General features: G+C 34.7%; 2 protein-coding genes across 2 annotated transcripts in view; one reads left to right on the forward strand and one right to left on the reverse strand.

The window, feature by feature from the left end:
* Positions 1–313: 313 nt before the first annotated feature.
* On the forward strand, positions 314–1,924 carry Smp_091210 (hypothetical protein; the record flags this gene model as incomplete). The annotated part of the gene is made up of 1 exon (XM_018788739.1): positions 314–1,924. One exon carries the CDS (start codon positions 314–316, stop codon positions 1,922–1,924), a length of 1,611 nt encoding a protein of 536 aa, XP_018654252.1.
* Positions 1,925–3,990: 2,066 nt separating this feature from the next.
* The window catches only part of Smp_171960 (putative short chain dehydrogenase), a gene marked incomplete at both ends in the record, with an annotated part of 35,475 nt that continues 17,795 nt past the window's right edge, over positions 3,991–21,670 (reverse strand). The window contains 2 exons of the mRNA XM_018788740.1: positions 3,991–4,026; positions 5,694–5,975. Coding sequence (XP_018654253.1) covers positions 3,991–4,026; positions 5,694–5,975 — 318 coding nt within the window. The remainder of the gene's footprint in view (positions 4,027–5,693; positions 5,976–21,670) is intronic.

Below are 21,670 nucleotides of genomic sequence, written 5' to 3' on the forward strand. Positions count from 1 at the left end.
CTTTTCAGGAAAAATATCAAGAAGTCAATCCAGCATCAAAATGCAAATAATAAATTTTCATTAAATGTTATTCTTTTCAGAAATATGAGCTCACTTACAATTAATATTATTTGTTTAAAGATCTGGTCGGAAAACCGAACTTAATTTATCCTGTATAAAACTAAAGACATGAAATAATTCGAACAGATCGATGAATCACATGATGCTTATATGATTATTGAAAAGTTTGATTACTTTTAATCTAATAAGGCCATATTTCAAATCAATCATTCATTGCAAATACGTTAAACACGTATCAAGAATGTTGTGAGCAATGGCTAATTTAGCTACCAAAATGGGTATGAGTGGTCTTCGAATTGGAGGACGTGCAGCTGCTCGTCAGGTGAGTAAGCAAGCTGCTAAAGAGATTGCAAAGGAAGCAGCAACACAAGCTGCTAAAAAAGCGAAAAAACAAGCCTCCAAAAAAGCAGTAAAGCGTGCCTCTAAACAAAGTGGAAGAGCTTTGAAAAAAACAGATAAGGAAGAAACAATATCTCCTTCGAAAGGTAGTGCTGAGAATTCGATACAAATGAAACTAAAATCAACTGAGAGGCAAAACAAATTTGAAAACAGTCAACCTAAAGCTGAAAATACCGAGAACACTTCATTAAAATTGTCTACAGTAAAACCGAAACAATTTAAGTGTGATGAAAATCTTGAATTCCATTATTCTACAAGAAATGATACAAGTAGTAAGAGTCCCTTATCCTTCGTAGCAAAGTCTAAAAAGACAAAACCTAAACTCAAGTTTCCCACTACTTCAGTATTAAGCGCTGGACCAGGTATACAAATTGAAAATACACAGACGCCTGCACCCATCACAAGACGTTCTACCTCTCCGGCAAACCATTTAAAAGATATTTCAACGACATCAGCAGATAGATTTTTAGAACTAAACCAATTACAACCCAAATTAGATTTGGAAACACCATCCCATATTCGGAAGGCGCCAAAAAGTTCTACTGATTTCATCAGGACAGTTTCTTATGATAGTGAAACTGAACAACCTCTTTCTCAGTCAAGACAACCAGGGCTTATAAAGGTTATAGATAACAACTCTTTGGATCAACAGAATCTTAAACAGTATCTTCATCATGAATTACTTAAAAGTGAAGCTCTCAGTGAAGTAGATGATACTGAATTTAATTTAATGCTATTACGCTTGGCAAAATATTTGCTTATGGATGTGGGAGAAACGAAGGATATTAAACAAGATTGTAAAAAGACGAATAAAACTTCTGAATGTCTAGAGGCTTTAAAAACCGTTCTCGATTCAAATGCACTTTGTAAAAACAGGCGAAGAAATGATAAAAAGCAGGAATACAGTGATAACTTAAAATGTAACTGTTTATGTTCTTCTACATTTCCTAAAGACCATAGTGAAGATGTTTTGAGTAATGAAAATTATAGGAAGGCTGATGAACCAGTAAAAGAAAATGAATATCATGAACGTGTGGATAATATGAAAAAGTTCAAAAAATATGCTGCAGTTTCTCAAATGAACTCGTCATCATCAAACTACGAGTCACAGACGTCGAGTTCAACTAATTTATCAGAGATATGTAGGAACATTCGTTGTTTAGAGTATATAATACGTCTTTTGAATAATCGCTTTGAAGAAAAAGCCATTAAAAAGCGACCTAGACACATGGATTGTAAAAGAACAAAACTCTCAAAAAAATCATCAAAATTGAATCGTACTGATAAACATACAGATATTCAGCGTCAACCAAACACTTCTTTTTTAACAACAAACTTGTGGTGTCTAACAACTCCAGTACCATATTACTCAGCTCTAATTCCATCTATGTATGAAGAGCCAACAGTTATCTCAAACATGCTGATCGATTCAGGTTATTCTTACTTTGATGAAGTCTATTGGTGACAATTTTAAATATTATTTTCTGTATATTTATTTCATCTGCATATGTCAGGAAATAACACTAGCCTTCATAATAATTAATTTCTCTACTTTGGGGTTTTTGTTATTTTTCTGGTGAATATGAATTACTGTTTTGATTTACCTTCATCACACTTGTTTCAGCGTAATTAAAACACATTAAAAGTTCTAATTAGAAAATCGTGTTTAGTGAGATTAGCGCTTATAACCCCCATTAAGTAATTCATTATATTTAAAGAGACGTTGTGTAAAATACTGATACATAATAGTCATGACTTGGCCTATTTAGAGGCTGAAGGATGCATCGATCAACCTCTGGAAAATGGTCATAACTATCAATGCCGTATTGTGTTGGTACATATTGGCCTAAGTCTGGAAACCAACAGTTTTATTTATTATCGAAAGGTAATTCAAATACGTTTATCAGCTTGGTAAAGGATTTTTGTTCGAATATTTCCGGTTGGACTTGAATTTGCCGTAATGTGGTATTTGTGAAACCTTTCAACGTCAACCATTCTTAATTAACTTTTTCATAGGCATGTTTCAAGATATGGGATTTCCTTAGCCTAATAAATTAACCTCGAAGATCTTCAGGAATAGTGGTTCAGTTTTGGCAGTTGTATTGACTGAGTTATTAGCTAGAACCTGTGAACTGGGTGTAAGCTCATCTGACTGACATCAATCTCTGATCATCTCAGATTATAAGAAAGGACAGGAGATAACTAGTGCGGAATAAGTCTGACTAATATAATGTACAAAACATTAGTTTAACATTAAACTAGGGGTCTATAAATGTAAACTCGAGAAACCAGGTAGGTTTGAGACCCTTATTCGGGTTCTGGACACGCAGACATACCTACCGTCTCAGTCGATTGAAATTGTTAAGAAACGTATTACTTCTGTCAATCCACCGTCCACCTCGACAGGTGATGTCGTCTGGTGTAGAGATAGGCTGAAGGTCGGAGTCTAAGCAGTTCTAGTAATGAATAGTTGGGGATATTGAGTAACACGGCTCAGAATTGATCAAAGTGGTGAGAGTGTCTTACTCTAGATTATGTATCCTAAAACATTCTCATACATTTGCGTACCCAACCGTTTCTACTATTACTGACACGTTACAACCTCTGTTACTTTGTGGTTCAACATGATAATTTCATCTTGCTGTGCTAAATTGATGTGATGACTTGAACAGATTTACATGTACCTCAGGTTCCAAGTTGAATATGATTGGTTGAATGATTAATCTTCTATTTGGAAGCCGAATTTCGATTTAGTGTACACAGATAACGTGCTATTATTCAGTGAAGAATCTGACAAAATCCATCTTTTTCCGAACTTTTTGAACGATAATTCATTTATAATCCTCCTACTGCCGTAATGGGAGATGTAAATGATATTAAATATTCTTTGGTTCTGTTTAGTTGGTCTACTCTTCCAATTTCTGAACACACGATATGGAAATAAAGACCGATTCTTAATTGTGTGAAGTACTTATTTGTCAATGATTGATTGATTACTTCTATCTGCCAACACAACAACAGAGGTGAATTCTTAGGAAATGGATGTGATCCACCCCATTATATTTGAATGCATTTAAAAAGAAAACCTATAACTGTAGTTTCGTGTACTTTGTTATTCAAGAAAGTTTTAATCATAGTTTTCTAAAGTTTAGTATCGGACATTATTTATCAATTGTACTGTTAAGGATAATTAACAAAGGTGAACCGACAAACGGAATAGAGTACCTTTGTGAAATCACGGTGTATTTATGTAATTGTTTAGTTGCATTGTGACCTATCAAGAGTGCTATTCTGGTCACTGCTTTTTGTTACCCTTGTTCATACTTAATAGAAAGATTGAATATAGCAATTTAGATTATCATAAAAATGATTGGATCACTAACGTAATTTAATATGGGACTTGTAATTACAACATGTGTAATTATTATAGAGTTCACACACTTGAAATAGCTAAATAAATTTAGAACTACTTAAGCAGACATGTCTAAAGAGTCTGTTAAAAAAATCACATAACTTTTATTAAAATTCCATTTAGATTTGATTGAAAACTGATGAGAATACAGAGAGCTGAGGATAAAGATTTAAGTAGACTTAAATCATATTGACCAAAATCTCAGAGATGGAAATAAAATTCCATCATTTAGTCTAACACAACCTTAGAGAAACGATTAGTAAAGACAACCAGACATAAATTTGGATTGATTTTATTTCTCATCATTAGACATAGGAGGCCAAAGTAAATTAGCACAGTCAAGTTAGTCATTGTGTCAATCGCCTTGGTTCATGAAACTCGATCTGGTGCTTCAAAACAAATACCGACTTCACATGTTCACTGACGAATAACACACATACCACATCAAATCATATCCTGGAACGTGATTGTAGTTCACAATAAATGACTTGTATTCATATTTAACAAGAAATTCTTAACATGACACAATTATTTTGGCTTGCTAAATTGGTTTGTTTTTTGATTTATTTGTTATTTTGATGGTTCTCACTATTTACCTGGAGAATGTCAGACCAGAATGGCGGAAAAAGCATTAGGATTACTTCAGTTCGGACGATCGGACTTTTGTGATTATGAATGGTATCTATAGAAATTTTTTTCTGAAAACGATATAAATCGTACAGATCACGCAGTTCTACTTTATATATAGAAGCCAATACCTACTGTTAACCAGAACTGTCAATGATCTTTGAGATCATGGAGTAATAAAATGTTATAATTAGATATTTTCGTCGAATAACTTTTTGACTAAATTTTGTTTACTTCCATCACTATTTTCTCAGGGAAATCTTATTTTCTGTAAACTTTATAATAGTATGGATGTACAACATTATGTTTATTCTGTCACTACAACACTAAAGAGTTTATCCGTCGTTTAATGTTTCATGTTAAATTCATCATAAACTTTTGACTATTATCGAGCTATTTAATCGTTATGTCTGTGAATGAAGTCTCATTTGCTTCAGACGTGTATAACAATGACTTCTCTTTTTGCAGATACAGAAAAGTAGATTAGGTTATTTAGCGTTGCATTGGGAAAGCAAATTAGAAATTATTATGCTATTCTACTTATTTAAGCTAAGGTTTATGATTGTGAGTGCTTGAAGAATAATGAAATAGTTTTCTATTCACAACTTATTTATTTGCTTGGCAAATTTATATCAACTAATGAATTTCTGTACTTTATATTAGATTTATGTGGGGCATGTAAGCTGAAAATCTCGTTTAATTTGTGACAAAAATCTTCCGCTTACTAACCTAGGTTTCCATGATCCGAGCTGAGATTTATTATTATTATTGATCATTCTACAAACATGCCACTTGAATTGAAAGTATTCATTTCTTAACGTCAATTGTTATCCCAATTTTTAAAGAAGTTCGATAAGTAATTCTACTCCAAATAACGCTAGTTGTCCGAATAAACAGTGAATATTTTAGTGTTATTAGGACATATGTAACTACAAGTTTATTTACAGCTGAGCTCAATGGAGAGGGCTATTCTGAAGAAGCGTAATTAATAAACAGGTCTCTTGAATTATTCACTATTACGGTAAGTTATCAGATATATGATTTATGATGATTTAACAGTTAAGTGTACAAAGTTTGTAAAAGTATATTTTCCAAACCATTAGTTTTAATGACGGAAACATCTAACGTGTACGAAATTTCACGAGAAAGTTTGTTAATCAGAGGGCTATGTTTGTATTTTAATCTAATGACTTACTTGATTCGGATTTCCTGATTCAGCTAAAGCCTCTTGTAAATGAGTGGCTAAAAATGGTAGATGAGCTTTTAAATTGTCTATAGGTATCGGTAAATTCCCAATTATCTGTCTCTGTTCTACTTTTGGACGTCCTTCATCATAAGTTTTTTCAGAGCGTGCAGAAAACGGAGCTAGTTCCAGAAAAGGATCAATGAACGATTCATCTAAATCTAAAGTCCCCATTATTTCAACTGAGTGAGGTCTCTGTCCTGGTGAAAAATAGCTTGCGTCTATGACGTCTGACTAAAATAAATGGAGTTTAAATTAGAGAAGTTGAACGTAAAATGTATGGAAAAATGTACTTTGGAAAGGAAGATAAAAATAATTCATCAAATTTTACATTGTAGCGTTAACGTTAAAATTGGATAGAATTGCTTAAGACTGTTTGAAAACTTCAACTCTATGTTATACATTTCAAATTCTAAGCGAACTCATAACCTTGACAATGATGAGGAACGATATTATCAAATCAACTCTTAAAAGAAATATTAAGAATATAATCCAATGGTACTCGTTAGAAAGAAATAAGTAAAACACTTGAAAACTGTAACACTCGTTTGTTAACTATGTCATGATCATCATTTGATAGGCAAGAATAACTTATTCATTATTGATGTCCCTTCAACTCAGTCCCTAATGCTGAATGCAAATGGCCGGATATATTTTTTCAGGAAGGAAAGGTAATATGCTAGTTTAATCAGACAAAGACCAAATGATAAGTGAGAAAAGCTGACAGGCGCATGCTATTGGTCAGGGTTTGATTTAACTTTCTGAGAAAATGTTCTTGAAACTTCAATTTCGAATTACATTATAGATTGCTGAAGCTATATAAGAAGATATTTGATAATAATCAGCACCTGCGGTTTTATTTTCAACTCAATAGATCATTGGATAGCTTCGTGGTGACTGAGATATTAATTGTTAGCTTTTAATCTTAAAGCGGTACACTTACATCTGATTGACGAGTTATAAATCAGATGATATTTGCGTCTTCATTTCTTGCAAATAAGTCAGTGGGTAAATTGAAAATCTTACATGTGTATTATTGGAGTAATCTTATTTTGAATTGGCATTCAGAAAAAAAGATTTCTAATAAAGAATTTTCTTATCACACTATTTTTCGCATCCAGAGTATTACCAAAATAGTTAAATTTGAAAATTACTTTCATAAACTACTGCTGTGAGGATTTCGTATGTGATCAATCATAGAACGACTATTCCATGATGAGTTCTAAAAGATTCCTAATGGTAAAGAAATGTCATGTTGTTTTACATTTTCCAAATAGAAAAAGTTATTTTTTTCAATCCTCTCAATACACTATCGAACTAAACGTCAGTTATCTATGGTTGAACAATTAAAACTCATTGTTGATAAATTAGATAAATCAGCTAAATAAATCTTTAAGAAAATATTCAACAGATTTCCAACTTCAGTAGGACATTAGTTGACTTAAGAGTATAGTAGATAATTGAATAAAATTTGGGGATTAACTTACATTCTTTTCGTTTTTCCCTGTATACTGATCAGTCATTGGTTATTCATTGAATTAAAAATAATTTCTATTGTTTGATTCTATTATATTCCTTTTAAAAATATTAAAAACCTGACTATACAGTTTACTTGTTCTCTTGTTAGAGAAAAAAGCCAATTAATGTTTCTGATAATTATTTGTTTAAAGCAACGAATGGTAAACATAATAGAGTTGCTATGCCCGCATTTGGCTCTACGATTATTCGAGTAGATCAACGTAAACGATGAACAAATTTAGTGGTATATGGTGATTTAATTATAAACTACTGTCTTTCAAACATCCAATAAGAATTTCTTATTAATAGACATTTACATTGTCCTGAAGAAAAAGCAAATAATTTTAAAAGCCTATAAATTTGATAGTAGAGCTTTATTCGCAATTTATCGTCTTGTTTGATCAGATTAGGTTGATCAACCGATGTACACTAGTCAGAGCATAAACTACGGTACTCGTAAATTGCTGGACGGTTGCTGATGTGATGTAGCTAGTTGATCTACGTTAAATAGTCATGAGAACATGAATACTAAAACTATCAGAAAATGTCTACAAGCTTATTATTAAGAACTGGAAACGTTTATTCTCTTAGTAAAGTAGAAATGTAAATGTGATTGATGTCGGCCGAATGCATCAAAGCGTGATCAATCAAGTTTTATCACTTATGTCTCGAAATAGGTTACAGGATTTCGTTTCAGTAATCATTTCATAACAGAACTATTATAACTAATTGTTGATCTGTAAGCAAAGATGGATAGTGGCTAGCAGTGGAATCCAGAACGCGCGTTTCGTCCTATTTGGGACTCATCAGCTGGATGTACCTGTATCTCAGAGTTGATGTTCACTCTGGGACTTGAACCCAGAACTTTTCACTTCAAACACCATCGCGTAATCCATTTAGCTACTGAGTCCTGATAGCCACTTGCTTGTGCAATGTGGTGAAGTTTAAATTCACTTAATATTACTTCTTTGAATCTTCCCATTGATGTTTAGGACTGCAAATAGGACGAAACGCGCGTCCTGGATTCCACTGCTAGCCACTATCCATCTTTGCTTACCACGCTTGTGAATTTAGGCTATATCGAGGCAATACGCACAGTATGCACATATGCCAATTAGAGACTGACCAGTTGAAGTCCTAACAAATCGATAGGAAGATTCAAACAAACAATACTAAGTGAATTTAATTGTTGATCTGTTTTATTTATTGAAATGTAATTATGAAAGGTATTAGATAACATAAATTTTATTGGTTATTAATTATTTAATTCATATGTTCATTAGCACATGACCATTTTTTTATTCCAAGGTAACTCTGTTTAGATCAATTCGAAAAATGTGATGTTAATTAAAATACAAAATGTACTTTAGATACAAAGTTCTTTTAATTAACATCGTGATTTATTTATAAGTACATTTTATAGTTTTAGGAAATTAAATAATTCCTGTTATATTGATTTCATTATACATAATCACATGTCAAAGCGGATCAGTTTTAAAACAAAATGTTCTTCAGATGCAAAGTTGTCCTTTTCACTAAGCTACTTAATTCTAAGTTGTACTATGGCTTTGCATTCAAAACTTCAGTCGTAATAGTCCTGAAATTCTCTTGACAATGAATCTTAACAATCACCTACAAGATTTCGTTGTGCCTTCTGTTTTTAGCTAGCCAATAATTTATGCTTGAAAACTAGATAAAATCTTAGAGCTAGTGAGAGATTTACCGCACCTCTGTCACTTATTATCATATAAGATTTTCTGTATGTAAGAAAACCATTGTTTCTTTTCTTTTTCTAACGATTTACTCTTTCATTTTGAAAGGGTAAGAGTAAATCAACCAATTCGAAAGCGTTCTTTGTATTAAGCGAAAGTGTCTTTTTATTCAATAATGAGCTACATATTGGTGAAATAGTACCTGATCTCAACGAGCATAAATAGCACCACATAATTGTATACTTAGATAATTTACAAGTATATTTTATTTTTTTTGTCACAGACCTGTTGCTCATAAATGAACTGGAATATGATAAGACTTTTTTCCTTATCACTGATTTCTCGTGACATCCAATATACAATTTTATATATTCACTAATTACTTTTTTGAGACCTCAGTCGCTTTAGTCGGTTAAAAGTTACTACATTACAATTCATTCACTAGTTAAGAGTTAATGGGTGTTAATAGAAATCTTTTGGGAAAAATAAACGTTTTAATCAATGTACTTGGTGTGTCAAAATCCATATTTTGTCCTTAGGTTACAAAAATCACATTTGAAGCGAAGGCGAACGAGAAAATTTTCATTGATGTCCTGTTGAAAGGAAGGCCAGATGGTTCTTTACAAAAACCGTATATAGAAACTGACCTGAGACTGTCAGTATACGATTTTCTATAGCTGGACCATACTGAGTAGAAAGAGAAAATTAATTCACTAGTTATCCTCGAGGACTAGAAGAATACGTTCTCATGACGCAATAGACGGCAAACTACTTCATCTTCAACTAATACTCATCAGAAACGGCTATCCACCCAGATTCGTAAATAAGAACTTGACACCAAGTCTACATCCTGAAAGCACCGGCAATTTAAAACAAAATGCTTTTTAAGAATATCAATTTTAAAGGGGATACGGCTGCCAAAATCTTGAATAAACGGATTTCGAAATCCCAGAATAAAACCTATTCAGCTAAGGTTCGTATTGTCATCTCAAGCCGGCCTATCATTGACGGATGTGTCAAGGATAAACTTCCGCTTCGGGCCACATCGATGAGTATCCATAAATTTACTTGCTCTTGTGTTGGAGGTTACATTGGCCCCATAAAGTGACCACGTTTCAAATAGGTCTCAGAACATTACCCGGCGTGGCTTTTAAAAGGGGAGTGCAAAGCTATTATTAGCTTGATACATTAGCACCTGATCAATTCTGGGCATGTTGCTCCAAAGGGGTCTTCCTTTAAAGTAATCTACACAGTCAAAAGAATTGGGTCAAAGGGAAATCGAGTCAAAAAACCGATGGATTTCTGGAGCATTAGCGATCCGTCAATTTAAGCTCTAACTCTGAATGCAAAAATGACAAGTCCAACCTCTGATCCCCAATAATATACAGAAGAGAGCTTGTCTTGATCAACGTAAAATCATTGACACGATAGGCCAACTGGTTCAGTTTTGAGGCTAGTAATGCGCGAGTTCGAAATGAGACTGACGACCTTGGGGACAAAAACAAAAATTATTCTATTACGTGATTGGTTGACTAGCGAGAAAGGGGGACCAGTCAACTGGAACACTACTCGATTCATCTCTGATTTCGATTAATGTGAAAAGACACGAAAAAAGCGGATGTCTAACACAAAAACAATGCACAAACATCTAGAAAAATACAATTATGTCCAAACTAACCGTTAGAGCAGAAAAATGGAGTACAAAAAGTTACGTTTAAATTACAACAGCTTTGAATTATAAAACGGTATGGCAGTGAATCATACATCAAATGAAAGCTTATGGTTCATGAAATAGTCTTGGAACAAAACTAATTGTCGGTATTTTACAGACTTTGAATTAAGTGAAATAATATCCTCAAAAATAGCTTCTGTTGTTCATCATGGCCTCTTTATTCCTCTATTCACATCTTCTTCCTCTTTTAGAAAGAAATTTATAACTGCCATTTATCTGAGTTCATATGTAAGGGAAAGTGACTAGCGTTGTGATCCTTACAAAACGTATCCAAACTGATTGACTGGAATAAATAAAAAACGACTAGTAACTAGTTAAAAATCTCCCCCAGGAAACGTTGTATGTTCACCTTTTCGGATCAGTCAGGAGAAAGTCTGATCTTTTGCGTTTCCGTAATGATATTCTCATGGGATTCTGTCCTGGTTCTTAGGGTTTCTGGGTCGCTGGACTTCCCATATCGAAACTGTTTCAGAAACGTTTTCACACTGAGCCCAGTTTCTCAGTTTCCTGTGAAGTGCCAGGATATTCCAGTATAGAGCCGTCATGACGTATCCACTTTTTATTTTCAACTCCCACCACATACATTGTTCTCCTTCGTCTCTCAAGTATTAGTTCACGGGTCCACTGAGGAGGTGAGTATCGGAAATCGCGAACGTATACTTCCCGTTCTTTTGAAATATTCAACGTTTTAGCCCCTCATGGAGATTGAATTGAGTCTCTATCTTTTGGTTTCTTCTTCCAATACCTTGTTATTTTGTTTAGTAGCATTGAGGACAGTTTTAATTTTCCTTCATAACATGATTTCTGATGGAGACACTTGATTTTCTGTTGATGGATATGGAGTTTTTCTGTCGACCAATAGAAAGCCATCAAGAATTTCCTATATATCCCCTTCCTCATTCGCCTTCAGTAGTACTCTTTTGAAGGTGTCCACAAAGATTGTGGCCTGAAAATTCGATTGTGGATGGTGTGGAGCTGAACAGACATATTCAACTCCAAACTTGCTAAAAAACAGTGGGAAGACTGAAGAAGTAAACTGCGTGCCATTATTCAACACAAAAACATCTGGGACTCCAAAACAGCAAAACAATTGTAGTAATTTCATAATAATGTTTTGAGAAGTGACTTTGTTCATGGGCGAAATCTCGGGCTATTTTAAATAAGCGTCGATGCAAATGAGGAAACAGGTACCTTGGTATGAGTCAGCAAAATCAATGTGTACGCGCTACCAAGGTTCTTCTGGAGATGACCAGGAATGGAATTTTTCTTTACGTAGACATTTAGAAACTGTAGTATATTTTTTGCATACACGCACTTAATCTTCGATGTGCTCGTCAATGTTAGGCCAACATACATAGCTTTGAGCGATAGCCTTCGTTCTTTCAATGCCTTGACGAGCTATGTACAGTTGTTGCAGGAAGACTGAGCGTAAGTTATTTAGAACTATCACATGATCGACAAACATAATTCAGTCATTTATGATGGTTAGTGATAATACTGCTTTAGTTCATATGATGCTACACGTGGGGGCCAACCAAGTTGGATAAATGTAGCTAGTTGGTTTAAAACAGGGTCACGACAAGTGTGATTAGCAGCTCGAGTAACCATCAAAGGAAGAATCTGAATTGCATTTACCGAAATTCTGTTTACATCTTTTTCAACCAATATAGAAGCAATGACGGTATCTCCATTTTGAAGTTCGTGATTACTCATTAAATGCAATAGTGCATCAGTGTGACCACAATCACAGGTAGACTTGTACTTGATAATGTAGTCATAAACCAATAGCATTCTAGCCCATCTTTGGAGGTGATTCGCAGTATAAAGTACAATAACTTTCATAAACCAAAAAATTGATCATAAGGGTTTGTTATCAGTGAATAAGGTAAATTTCCCATCATTCAGTACTTTGTGAGACATTTTAACTGAGAAAATTAATGCTAATCCTTTTTTTCAATTTGACTGTAATTGCGTCCCGCCAAAGACAATGTTTTGGAAGCATAAGAAATAGCTTTCTCTTTGCCATCCAGAAATTTATGAAATATAACAGCACTGATATCATAATCAGAAGCACCTGCAGCAACAACAACTAATGAGGGATCAAAATATGAAAGTAGTAGATCCGACATTAATAATGAGTTTACCTTGCCAAAAGAGTTCTGGTACTCAGGGGAGCAGTTCCATTTTATATGGTCAGGTAACAAATGGCTCATGGGTGCTCGATGGCGATGCAGTTGTGGCGAAAAATTGCTGTAATAACTGACAAGGCAATATTAGATGGTAGAGGCATATTTTTGATAGCTCGTAAATTTTCTAGATCTTAATGTCGTTCATTTTTATCGAAAATAAACCAAAGTATTTTAGCGAGCCCATGAAAAACATACTCTTTTCTTCTTTCAGATATTTTGTTTAAAACAGCATCGAGTCAATCACATAATTCATACCTGTATTAATGACATCATCCAAATAGACAACGACTCCTGGCAAATTTGCCCAACAATGTCCATAGTTCGTTGAAAAATAGCTGGTGCTGGGTTTATACCAAAACTTAAACCTCTGTATTAGTAAAGGCCTCCGTGGGTGTTAATCTTTAGTAGTGGTTGGGAGGCTCGACCAACCACTATTTGTGGATATGATTCAGCAAGATTAATTTCCACAAAATACTTTCCTCCGTTGAGTTTGATAAATAAGTCTGCCTGTATCGGAAGTGAATATGTATGATCCTCTAGACTATTATTCAGACCAGTGGAGAAGTCAGTACATATACAAACAGAGACATTTGCCCTTCTCACAACTAATATTGGAGCAGCCCACAGTGAATAGTTTAATGGCTGACTGACACCTAGTGCTTCCAATCTGTCAAGTTCTTGGTCGACAACTGACAGAGCAATATAAGGTACTAGTCGTCTTCGCTGGAAGACAGGCCTTGAATTTTGTCTAAATGACAAAAATACTTTGGAACAACACATGTAAGCGAACAGTTGTTTTCAATTAGACCGTCATCAGGCTTTACTCTAATATACATGAATATTTATACGATAATGTTAGACCAATCAAGTCTATTTGAGTCCATAACCACAATGAAATAGAATACGTCACCGAGCATAATAGGTAAAAGTACAAGTTGATAGTGGGAAGACAAGTGTACTGATAGTAGTAAGAATATTAAGATAAGATATTAAGAGATAAATCTCGAGAATTTCGTGATAAGATTCACATATTTGTTATATTCACGTGTTCCAAGTCCCCTCAGAAGTAAGCGAACCTTATCTGCATCACCTAGGTTTGAGCGTTCGATACGGAACATGCCTTCAAAACGATGAAACGAGGAGTCGAATATGATACTAAATTCAGGATCATAGTTGAATTCAAAAATGGAATTTGTTATAGTTTATCATGGCTTCTTTATTTCTTACTTCATATCACCTTCCTTGGCCCTAACTCCCTTCTCCAGTGTGTTTTGGGTCTTGTTTTATTTTAATTATTATTCTGTATTTTTAGAACCGTAATCAGCTACTATTATCCGTTGACAACTTATCATGACCACTATTCAATTGTTATTATGACCTTTACGTTTTACATTATTCTTCATAATCGTCAAGTGGGCAATCATATTTCATATCTCTGACCTGAAAATTATTTTCATTATCCCATTCTTTTCCAACCCCTTGATGATGAGTCAATCTCCTTTTGATATTTGAAATGTCGGACAACTTTATAATGGAATCTTTTTTCAATCTTTCTATAGACTTATACAGTTATCAGACAACCATAAATACGAACGTACAGCCTAAGTAAATGATTTCATAGAAAAGAAAATTTTCGCTGAATTCTCTTGAATGATACAGTAGGTTACTTTAATAGATCCAAATCATGAAAAATGGTCCGAATGAACTAACTATTTATCTACTGGTATGGATACAATCATTACTCTACTTGTTTTCTTGCAAAAGTGTTTTATACTGTTTAACGGTGACTGCTTTTGTGGTACTTTACTAGATTGAATTATGTCATGTTAGAAATTCTCCCATAATAGTTCTTCTAGATACTCACTGAACTAATATGTTTCGATGGAAAAGAAAGCTTGTTGCTTTAAAGAATTTCTAATTTGGATTATAGGTTGATCCTTCTTTGTCAAATGAGTTAAATGTATCTTAAAAAGCAAACTCTATAAAGTACGTATAATGAATTATGAGACAATTTACTCTGTGCTGTTCAAGACTGAGATTCTTATCATCTGTCTCTAAATGGTGTAAAAAATCAAGTTTCTTTAAAACCTTTGTAACAATAGTGATTCTAATTTAATAGTTAAACTCATGATAATAATGATTCTCATGCATTTAGATAAACAGACTAATGATAATTCAGTCTGTTGAATTATCGAGCATCAGCTTTCTGAAGTCTGTTATGAATTAATATGACTGAAGGAAATAGTTTATTGAGAAATGTGTATTTCTAGTTAGATAGATACATACTTAATGTTAGCAGTCTGAATGTCAATTAAAATGACAGAGGTTCTGAATGCTGCAAATGAAGCTGTAACTCTGTTGTTGGAAATATTCAAAATAAGTTGAACAGTAATTCGAATTATAGAATAAATGAACTGTGGCTAGCAGTAGAATTCATGACGTATCTCATCCTATTTTGAACTCATCAGATGGTTGTACCAGCATTCTAGAATTGATCTTCATCCAGCACCTTTTATTTCAAGTGCTCAAGACTTAATTCAAATGACAAGTCCTAAACAGGAAGAAATGCGTGTTTTGAATTCTACTGGATCCTACTGTTCAATAAAATTTGTGACAAACCGGCTATAACGAGGTAATCCTCACAGAAGGCACATACACTAAGACTGATTAAAATTCTGTCAAGAATATCAACAACTGGATAACTCAAACCCTGATAAATTATGTTAGACTTCTTACCCAGTGATCGATCAGAAGATGAAGATAGAACGCAGATCAACCTTCAGTTGTGACTCAAAACTCATATAATGACGTAATTGAAATGTCCGAACACACAGAAACGTGGTTTGAAAATTACAAAGTATACATCAATTATTCATCAATGATACAAGGCCAGAGTAATAAAGGAATAATTAATTAATAGTAAATCTAGAGTAATAAGACATGGCAAAGAAACACGGGTCAAAGGAAAGCTTAGAAATAAGAAAATATAAAAAAGTCCAAGCGTCTACTAATTATACAAGCATAAACTAGATAATCCTTTATATGATTGTCTCAAACGTTATACTTTGGCACTATTCACCCATATTATATTTCTATAGACCACAGTTAAGAAAAAAAGGAATATTATTTTATGTACAGAAAAGCATTAAGATAAAATTCTTAACATTTACTCAACTCATAACACAATTAAATTTCGCGAAAAAAGAAACTTTTCAAAGATATTTCGTATTTCTTTAGAAAGTCTCAAAAATGTTAATCAAAATTGTGTCCTTTAAGTATCATATGGTGAATTAAAACAGAGTGTAGGATCTTTGTTTTTTTTTTCTGGTTAGGGCTTTTTTAGCGAGTTGGTTGGAATCCTGAAGGTCAAAGGAGAAGAGGAAGACCAAAGAACACATTACGCCGAGAAATAGAGACAGACATGAGAAGAATGAACAAAAAATGGATAGAACTAGGAAAGAAGGCCCAGGACAGAGTGGGTTGGAGAAAGCTGGTTGGCGGCCTATGCTCCATTGGGAGTAACAGGCGTAAGTAAGTAAGTAAGTAGGATCTTTGTCTTCGAAAATTTGATAATAAGGTTAACAGTTAAACCTGTTATTAACATTTATACTAGAGTTACATTCTAAGAAGTGTTTAACTCATTTTGACAAAGATCAAAGATGATTGATTTTGGAACCAATTTTCAGAAAAAAACTGTTGAAGAGATTAAACAATTTTTTCGTCGTGTCAGTAAAGTGTGAGTTATTGACCTATTCTTCCTAACTGTTCTATGGGACTTGTGTGCATTCCTGTTCATATTGTACGTTGAGCAATTCTGCTTAGTTGATCAATGTAAAAATTGTATGGAAAAGTACGTCACTTTCAAATGGTTAATGTTTAGTTATTATATGATTTCCATTTTTTATGATAAACTTTCATATTGATACAACCGGGAAGATTTATTGACGAATATCTATGAACGACTTTAATTGGTGAGATATCTAGTATATTTAAATATCACTGACATTATATACTTTCAATATCGATGTTTTTTTCTTAGAGTGAGATCATCAAGAGTAGAAATCAGAACATCAATTTAGGTATCATATCCAAAATAGCCTCTTGTATGAAATACAGACAAATATGCACAGTGAGAATTTCTAGAGACAATTTCCAAGAGATTGAATGACAATGAACTATTGAAGTCTACTTTCCTCCTCGTTGGTTTATATGAATTTCGGTTATAATATTTTCCATTAAGTTCTTTCAATCCGCGTGGTCTATCAGTTGTCAAATTAGTGACACAAACTACAGCTTGAGAAATCTACGCGCACCCATGCTAATACCAATGATTATATGGACATTGGCGATCAACTTCGGGAAGAATTCCCAGGTAATAGTGAGACCAAGATCAACAGAGTAAAGCAGGTGTCACGATTAGGAGTAGTTGATGATTGTTCACTATAGAGATTCTGAACCATCTGACAGTAACCAACTGTTTTGAAAGGTAGCACACACTCAGCAAGACCGTGGTTCCGGTCCACAGAGGCATACTAGATGCTTACTCCCGAGAATTCCTATACTAGAACCAAATATCTGTCCAATAATAATCGGTTTTCAACGATTATCTAGTTTGAGGTAGTCTCTGATGTAAAATATAAATAGAAAATGTTAAAAACAAGTAACTTAAAAAGTCTTTATTAAATTGATAGAGGAAAGATATGTCCCACCATTTGTTAGAGTAGTATAACTTGTGCTTTAAGCAGGCAGTAGTTTTCGATTACATTATAAATATGCGGCATTACCGGGGATATAATACACAACTTTAAAACCTCTCAGAGGGCACCAGAAAGTTTGAGTTCTTCAGTTGCTGATATGGGGAACCAGTCTCTATTTGGCCGAACATTTAAACTGATATATCAATTATTATCGTTTTTGTGAATGCCGTTTAATTAGTGATTGGTGAATAAATCAGCCTTCTCTTACAGTCCTGTTTTCTTCCTTGGATAGATAGTATCGTCACATTGTAATGAGTGGCAGACAACAGTTATCCCTCAGTCAGACGTACCAATAGCACTAACTATCATTTAGCTCACGTCACAACACTGACGAATTTGTCGTATTTCTAGTCATTACATTAGGTTGTGTTAGTAAGTTTCCATAAGATATGAATTGTCTGGGTCATGTGATGTATTTACAACACCAGCCATAAATGTCCACATGAAGTATTATGAAGCAAACAAGAATGAAAAGGATAAGAGGTCAAGCGACAAGGATATGTTAAAGGTCAGACGACGAAAATCAATATAGGAAATATAAAGTGTATACATCGAGGTGCTTACGCTCTATTGTAAAGGGGAAGTTGATACAATAGTCTATTTGTCATTGGAAAAAGGAGACGAATTTGTCAAACCAACTGTTTGTAATTTCAAATATATATTCAAATAACGTTCCCGTTATTAAGAGAAAGTGTATGTTTCGTTAAGAATAAATTAGTAAATCAGGATTTCATCTTTACCTTTTTTCCTATTAATGGGTGATTTAGTGTATCTCACACTTCGATTGTTTGGAAATATCCATATTTGAGAAATTTTAGTCATTTTGTGTGGCAGACTGAAACATGCCTCAGTTTCAGTTTAGAAATAACAGGAGTCTTGATGGCCAGTGTTAGTCCTGGCAATGATGGTCTCTCAGCTGATCCAACTTCCTTTCGAAAGAGTCGACGGATTTGTGTGCAGTACTCAAGTTTAAGACGCACAAATACTGTATATAAAGTCAAAAACGTTTTAGCGTCGACACAACTAAAGACCCTAGGTATTGACCATAAGGTTCTAAAACCTTTGGCGACCATTGCACAGCAGTGTGCAGTAGTCTTTAAGTCTTGGCTAAAGATGACTTTCAAGTGATTGTGTGTCTGGACAACAGGTAGCTCAGTGTTATTCATCGTGTATGTATCTGTACCTTGATGACCGATATGCATCACAATAAACTTGGAAATATTTATTGCAACTGCCAGGTTTGAGACCATTCAGATAATTTCTCCAGGTCATTTTGAAGCACTAAGCTATCACTCTTACTTCTTATCGCCCTCCATATCTTGACATCGTCAGCATATAGTAAGACCGATGATGACATGAGACGAGAAAGGTCATTTACATGTGAGAGGAATAACACTGGTCCTAAAACTGTACCCTGAGTCACTCCTCTAAGCACAGTTTCCCAGCTAGACAACTTGGAGTTCACTCGTACTCTTTGTTATCGCCCAATTAGAAAGTCTTCTATTCACATCAATAGATTGCCTCCAACTCCGACATTTCTTGACTTATATAACAGCCGGTTGTGAGGAACTTTGTCAAAAGCTTTGCTAAAGTCAATGTAGGCCACGACTATAGGTAACTTTTGATTTTTAAGAGTGCACCAGCTTTCACGAGCCACTAATAAGTTAGTGAGACAGGAATGACCTGTTCTAAAACCATGCTGCTTTTCCGAGAGTATCCGGGCTTCGTTGAGCTATGTAAGTAATTTTTTCTAAAATTTTAACAACCACACTAGTTAGGCTAACGAGTCGGTAATTCTCAGGTTCGTGTTTCACACCTGTTTTGAAGAAAGGACTTACTATGGAGTTCTTCCAGTCTTTTGGCAATCGACTCTGAGTTACGGATAGATTAAAGAATATACTTAAAGGGTTCGCAACAAAGTTAGCTGATTCCTTTAGTAACCTAGGATGCAGTTCATCGGGTTCCGTAGATTTGCCTAATTCAAGCTTATTTAGCAGACCAAAGACATCGAGTTCTTTAATGGTCACATTGTCCAGTAAGTGTGGGGGGATTTGTATGGACTGACGGGAAGGGTGTTCCTACGGTATATGCATCGCTCAAATAGTTTGAGAATACTTGAGCTTTACCAAAGTCGTCCTCCACTAGTGATGAAGCATTACTGTCTCTCCATAGTGCTGGAATATTACCTCATCTTTTTGTTTATATACGAATACAGGCGTTTAGGACATTCTATAGATTCCTTAACAATTTTCTACTTGTACAACTTTCTAGACTTACGGAGGGTCGAGGCACAGGTATTCCGAGCTTCTCGATATTAAGATTTTGTTTCATCAGTCCCCAGTAACCCGAATCTATCCCACATTCTTCTCCTCTTACGGAGAAGGGTGCGAACCTTCCCACTGAGCCATGGTGGAGAGTTTCTCGGACCCCTTGGTGTAGTCCAAGGAATATGGGGTGCAGTAGATTTTAAGTATAAATTTCAAAATACGTCCCAAGCTGTTTCAGTTGGGGACTCTGGCTCTATTGTCCAATGTACTGACGATGCTGATTGTACAACATCTTGTATATTAGCTTTCCAGACGTTAGGTCTGGGTTGGGTTGATGCGTGCCTGTTTCTGATAACTATATGGAAGTCAAAGATTAAAACTGTATGATCACTTTTACCTAAGGGTGGCATGTAATCAAGGTTCGTGACGTCATCCTCATAATGGGTCAATATGAGATCTAGTATGCATGATTCAGAATTCGGGTAGTACCTACTCCCTTCTTTCACATATTGTACTAGGGTACATGTGATAACTGTATCAACTAGTTCCTGCTCGATGGAACTTTCTGACAAATCAGTTCTCAGATTTTTCCAATCTACCGTAGGTGCATTAAAGTCTCCCAGAATTAGACATGGACCACTTTGTGACCAAGTATTGAGACTGTTTAGCAAGACCACATTTACCTCAAAGCTTGGACTGCAATAGACCAAACCAATCAGCAGCTCTTGTCCTTGCATTTCAAACGGCAACTAACTAATTAACACGTTCCACTCTTATTGGATACACTGTTGATAATGGCAAATGGGATAGTATCCTTAATCAATAGAGCTATTCTCCCTCCTTTACGCTTCTGGATTTTGTCGGCTCTAATCAACGTGAAACCCTCAAAATCAAGTTCCATACTATCTATAGGCTGCGTCAGCCAAGTTTCTGGCTTGGTACAGTCAATCTGTACACCTAGTTCCGATCGCTTATTGATTAAGCTTTGGGCATTAGTGTATCAGATCCAAAGCCTATTTAAATAGCTTCGTGCTGCACCCATAGTGGCTTCGGCATCATTCTCTGTCGAAGCCTCACAATCCGAAAGTTTACAATTTTTAAGTCTTTTTCTGCAGCGCCTAACCTAAGTTGTAGTTCTTTTTCAGCTTCTTGTTTTTTTACACGGTCTGCGAGCGGTAAGTCCTCACGGACAAAAACTCCTAAACCCTTTAGTCCATTCTGTAAAATTAAGTCCCGTTCATTAAGAGATTTAAATACTACTTTAAGCAACCCGGTTTGATTTGATTTTAAGTTAGCTTGACTACCCAGTTTATACACCTTTAGCAAGGTGACTCCAGAGACTAAATAGCTGTTTTATCAATCCAATGTCATGCTTAAAACAAGTTTTAGGCTTAGAGCTCCCACTCTCCTTTATTCTATGAAAAATAATTGACCTGTCACAGTGATCAGTCTTTAATTTCAAGACTACTTTTTAAGGGGGTTGCATATTCTTTTATATCGTCATTTCGTTTCTTGTTTACGACCTGTACCCATTCATCAACTTTGGTTGGAGTAGCAACCACAATCGCGTCAAATATACTGTAGGATTCCGGAAGGTTATCGACGACCTGGGCACTTGGGTTGTGTTTCCTGCTAGAAACAGATCTAGCCTTGCGATTTCGATTCTCAAATATTTATTGGATCATCATGTAGGGCTCTAATGTATTCAGTCATATTTGGTGAGTTTATGGAATTGTTGGGACGGATATATTAAT

The sequence above is a fragment of the Schistosoma mansoni genome, chromosome W, assembly GCF_000237925.1.
Source record: "Schistosoma mansoni strain Puerto Rico chromosome W, complete genome".
Classification (NCBI taxonomy): Eukaryota; Metazoa; Platyhelminthes; class Trematoda; order Strigeidida; family Schistosomatidae; genus Schistosoma; species Schistosoma mansoni.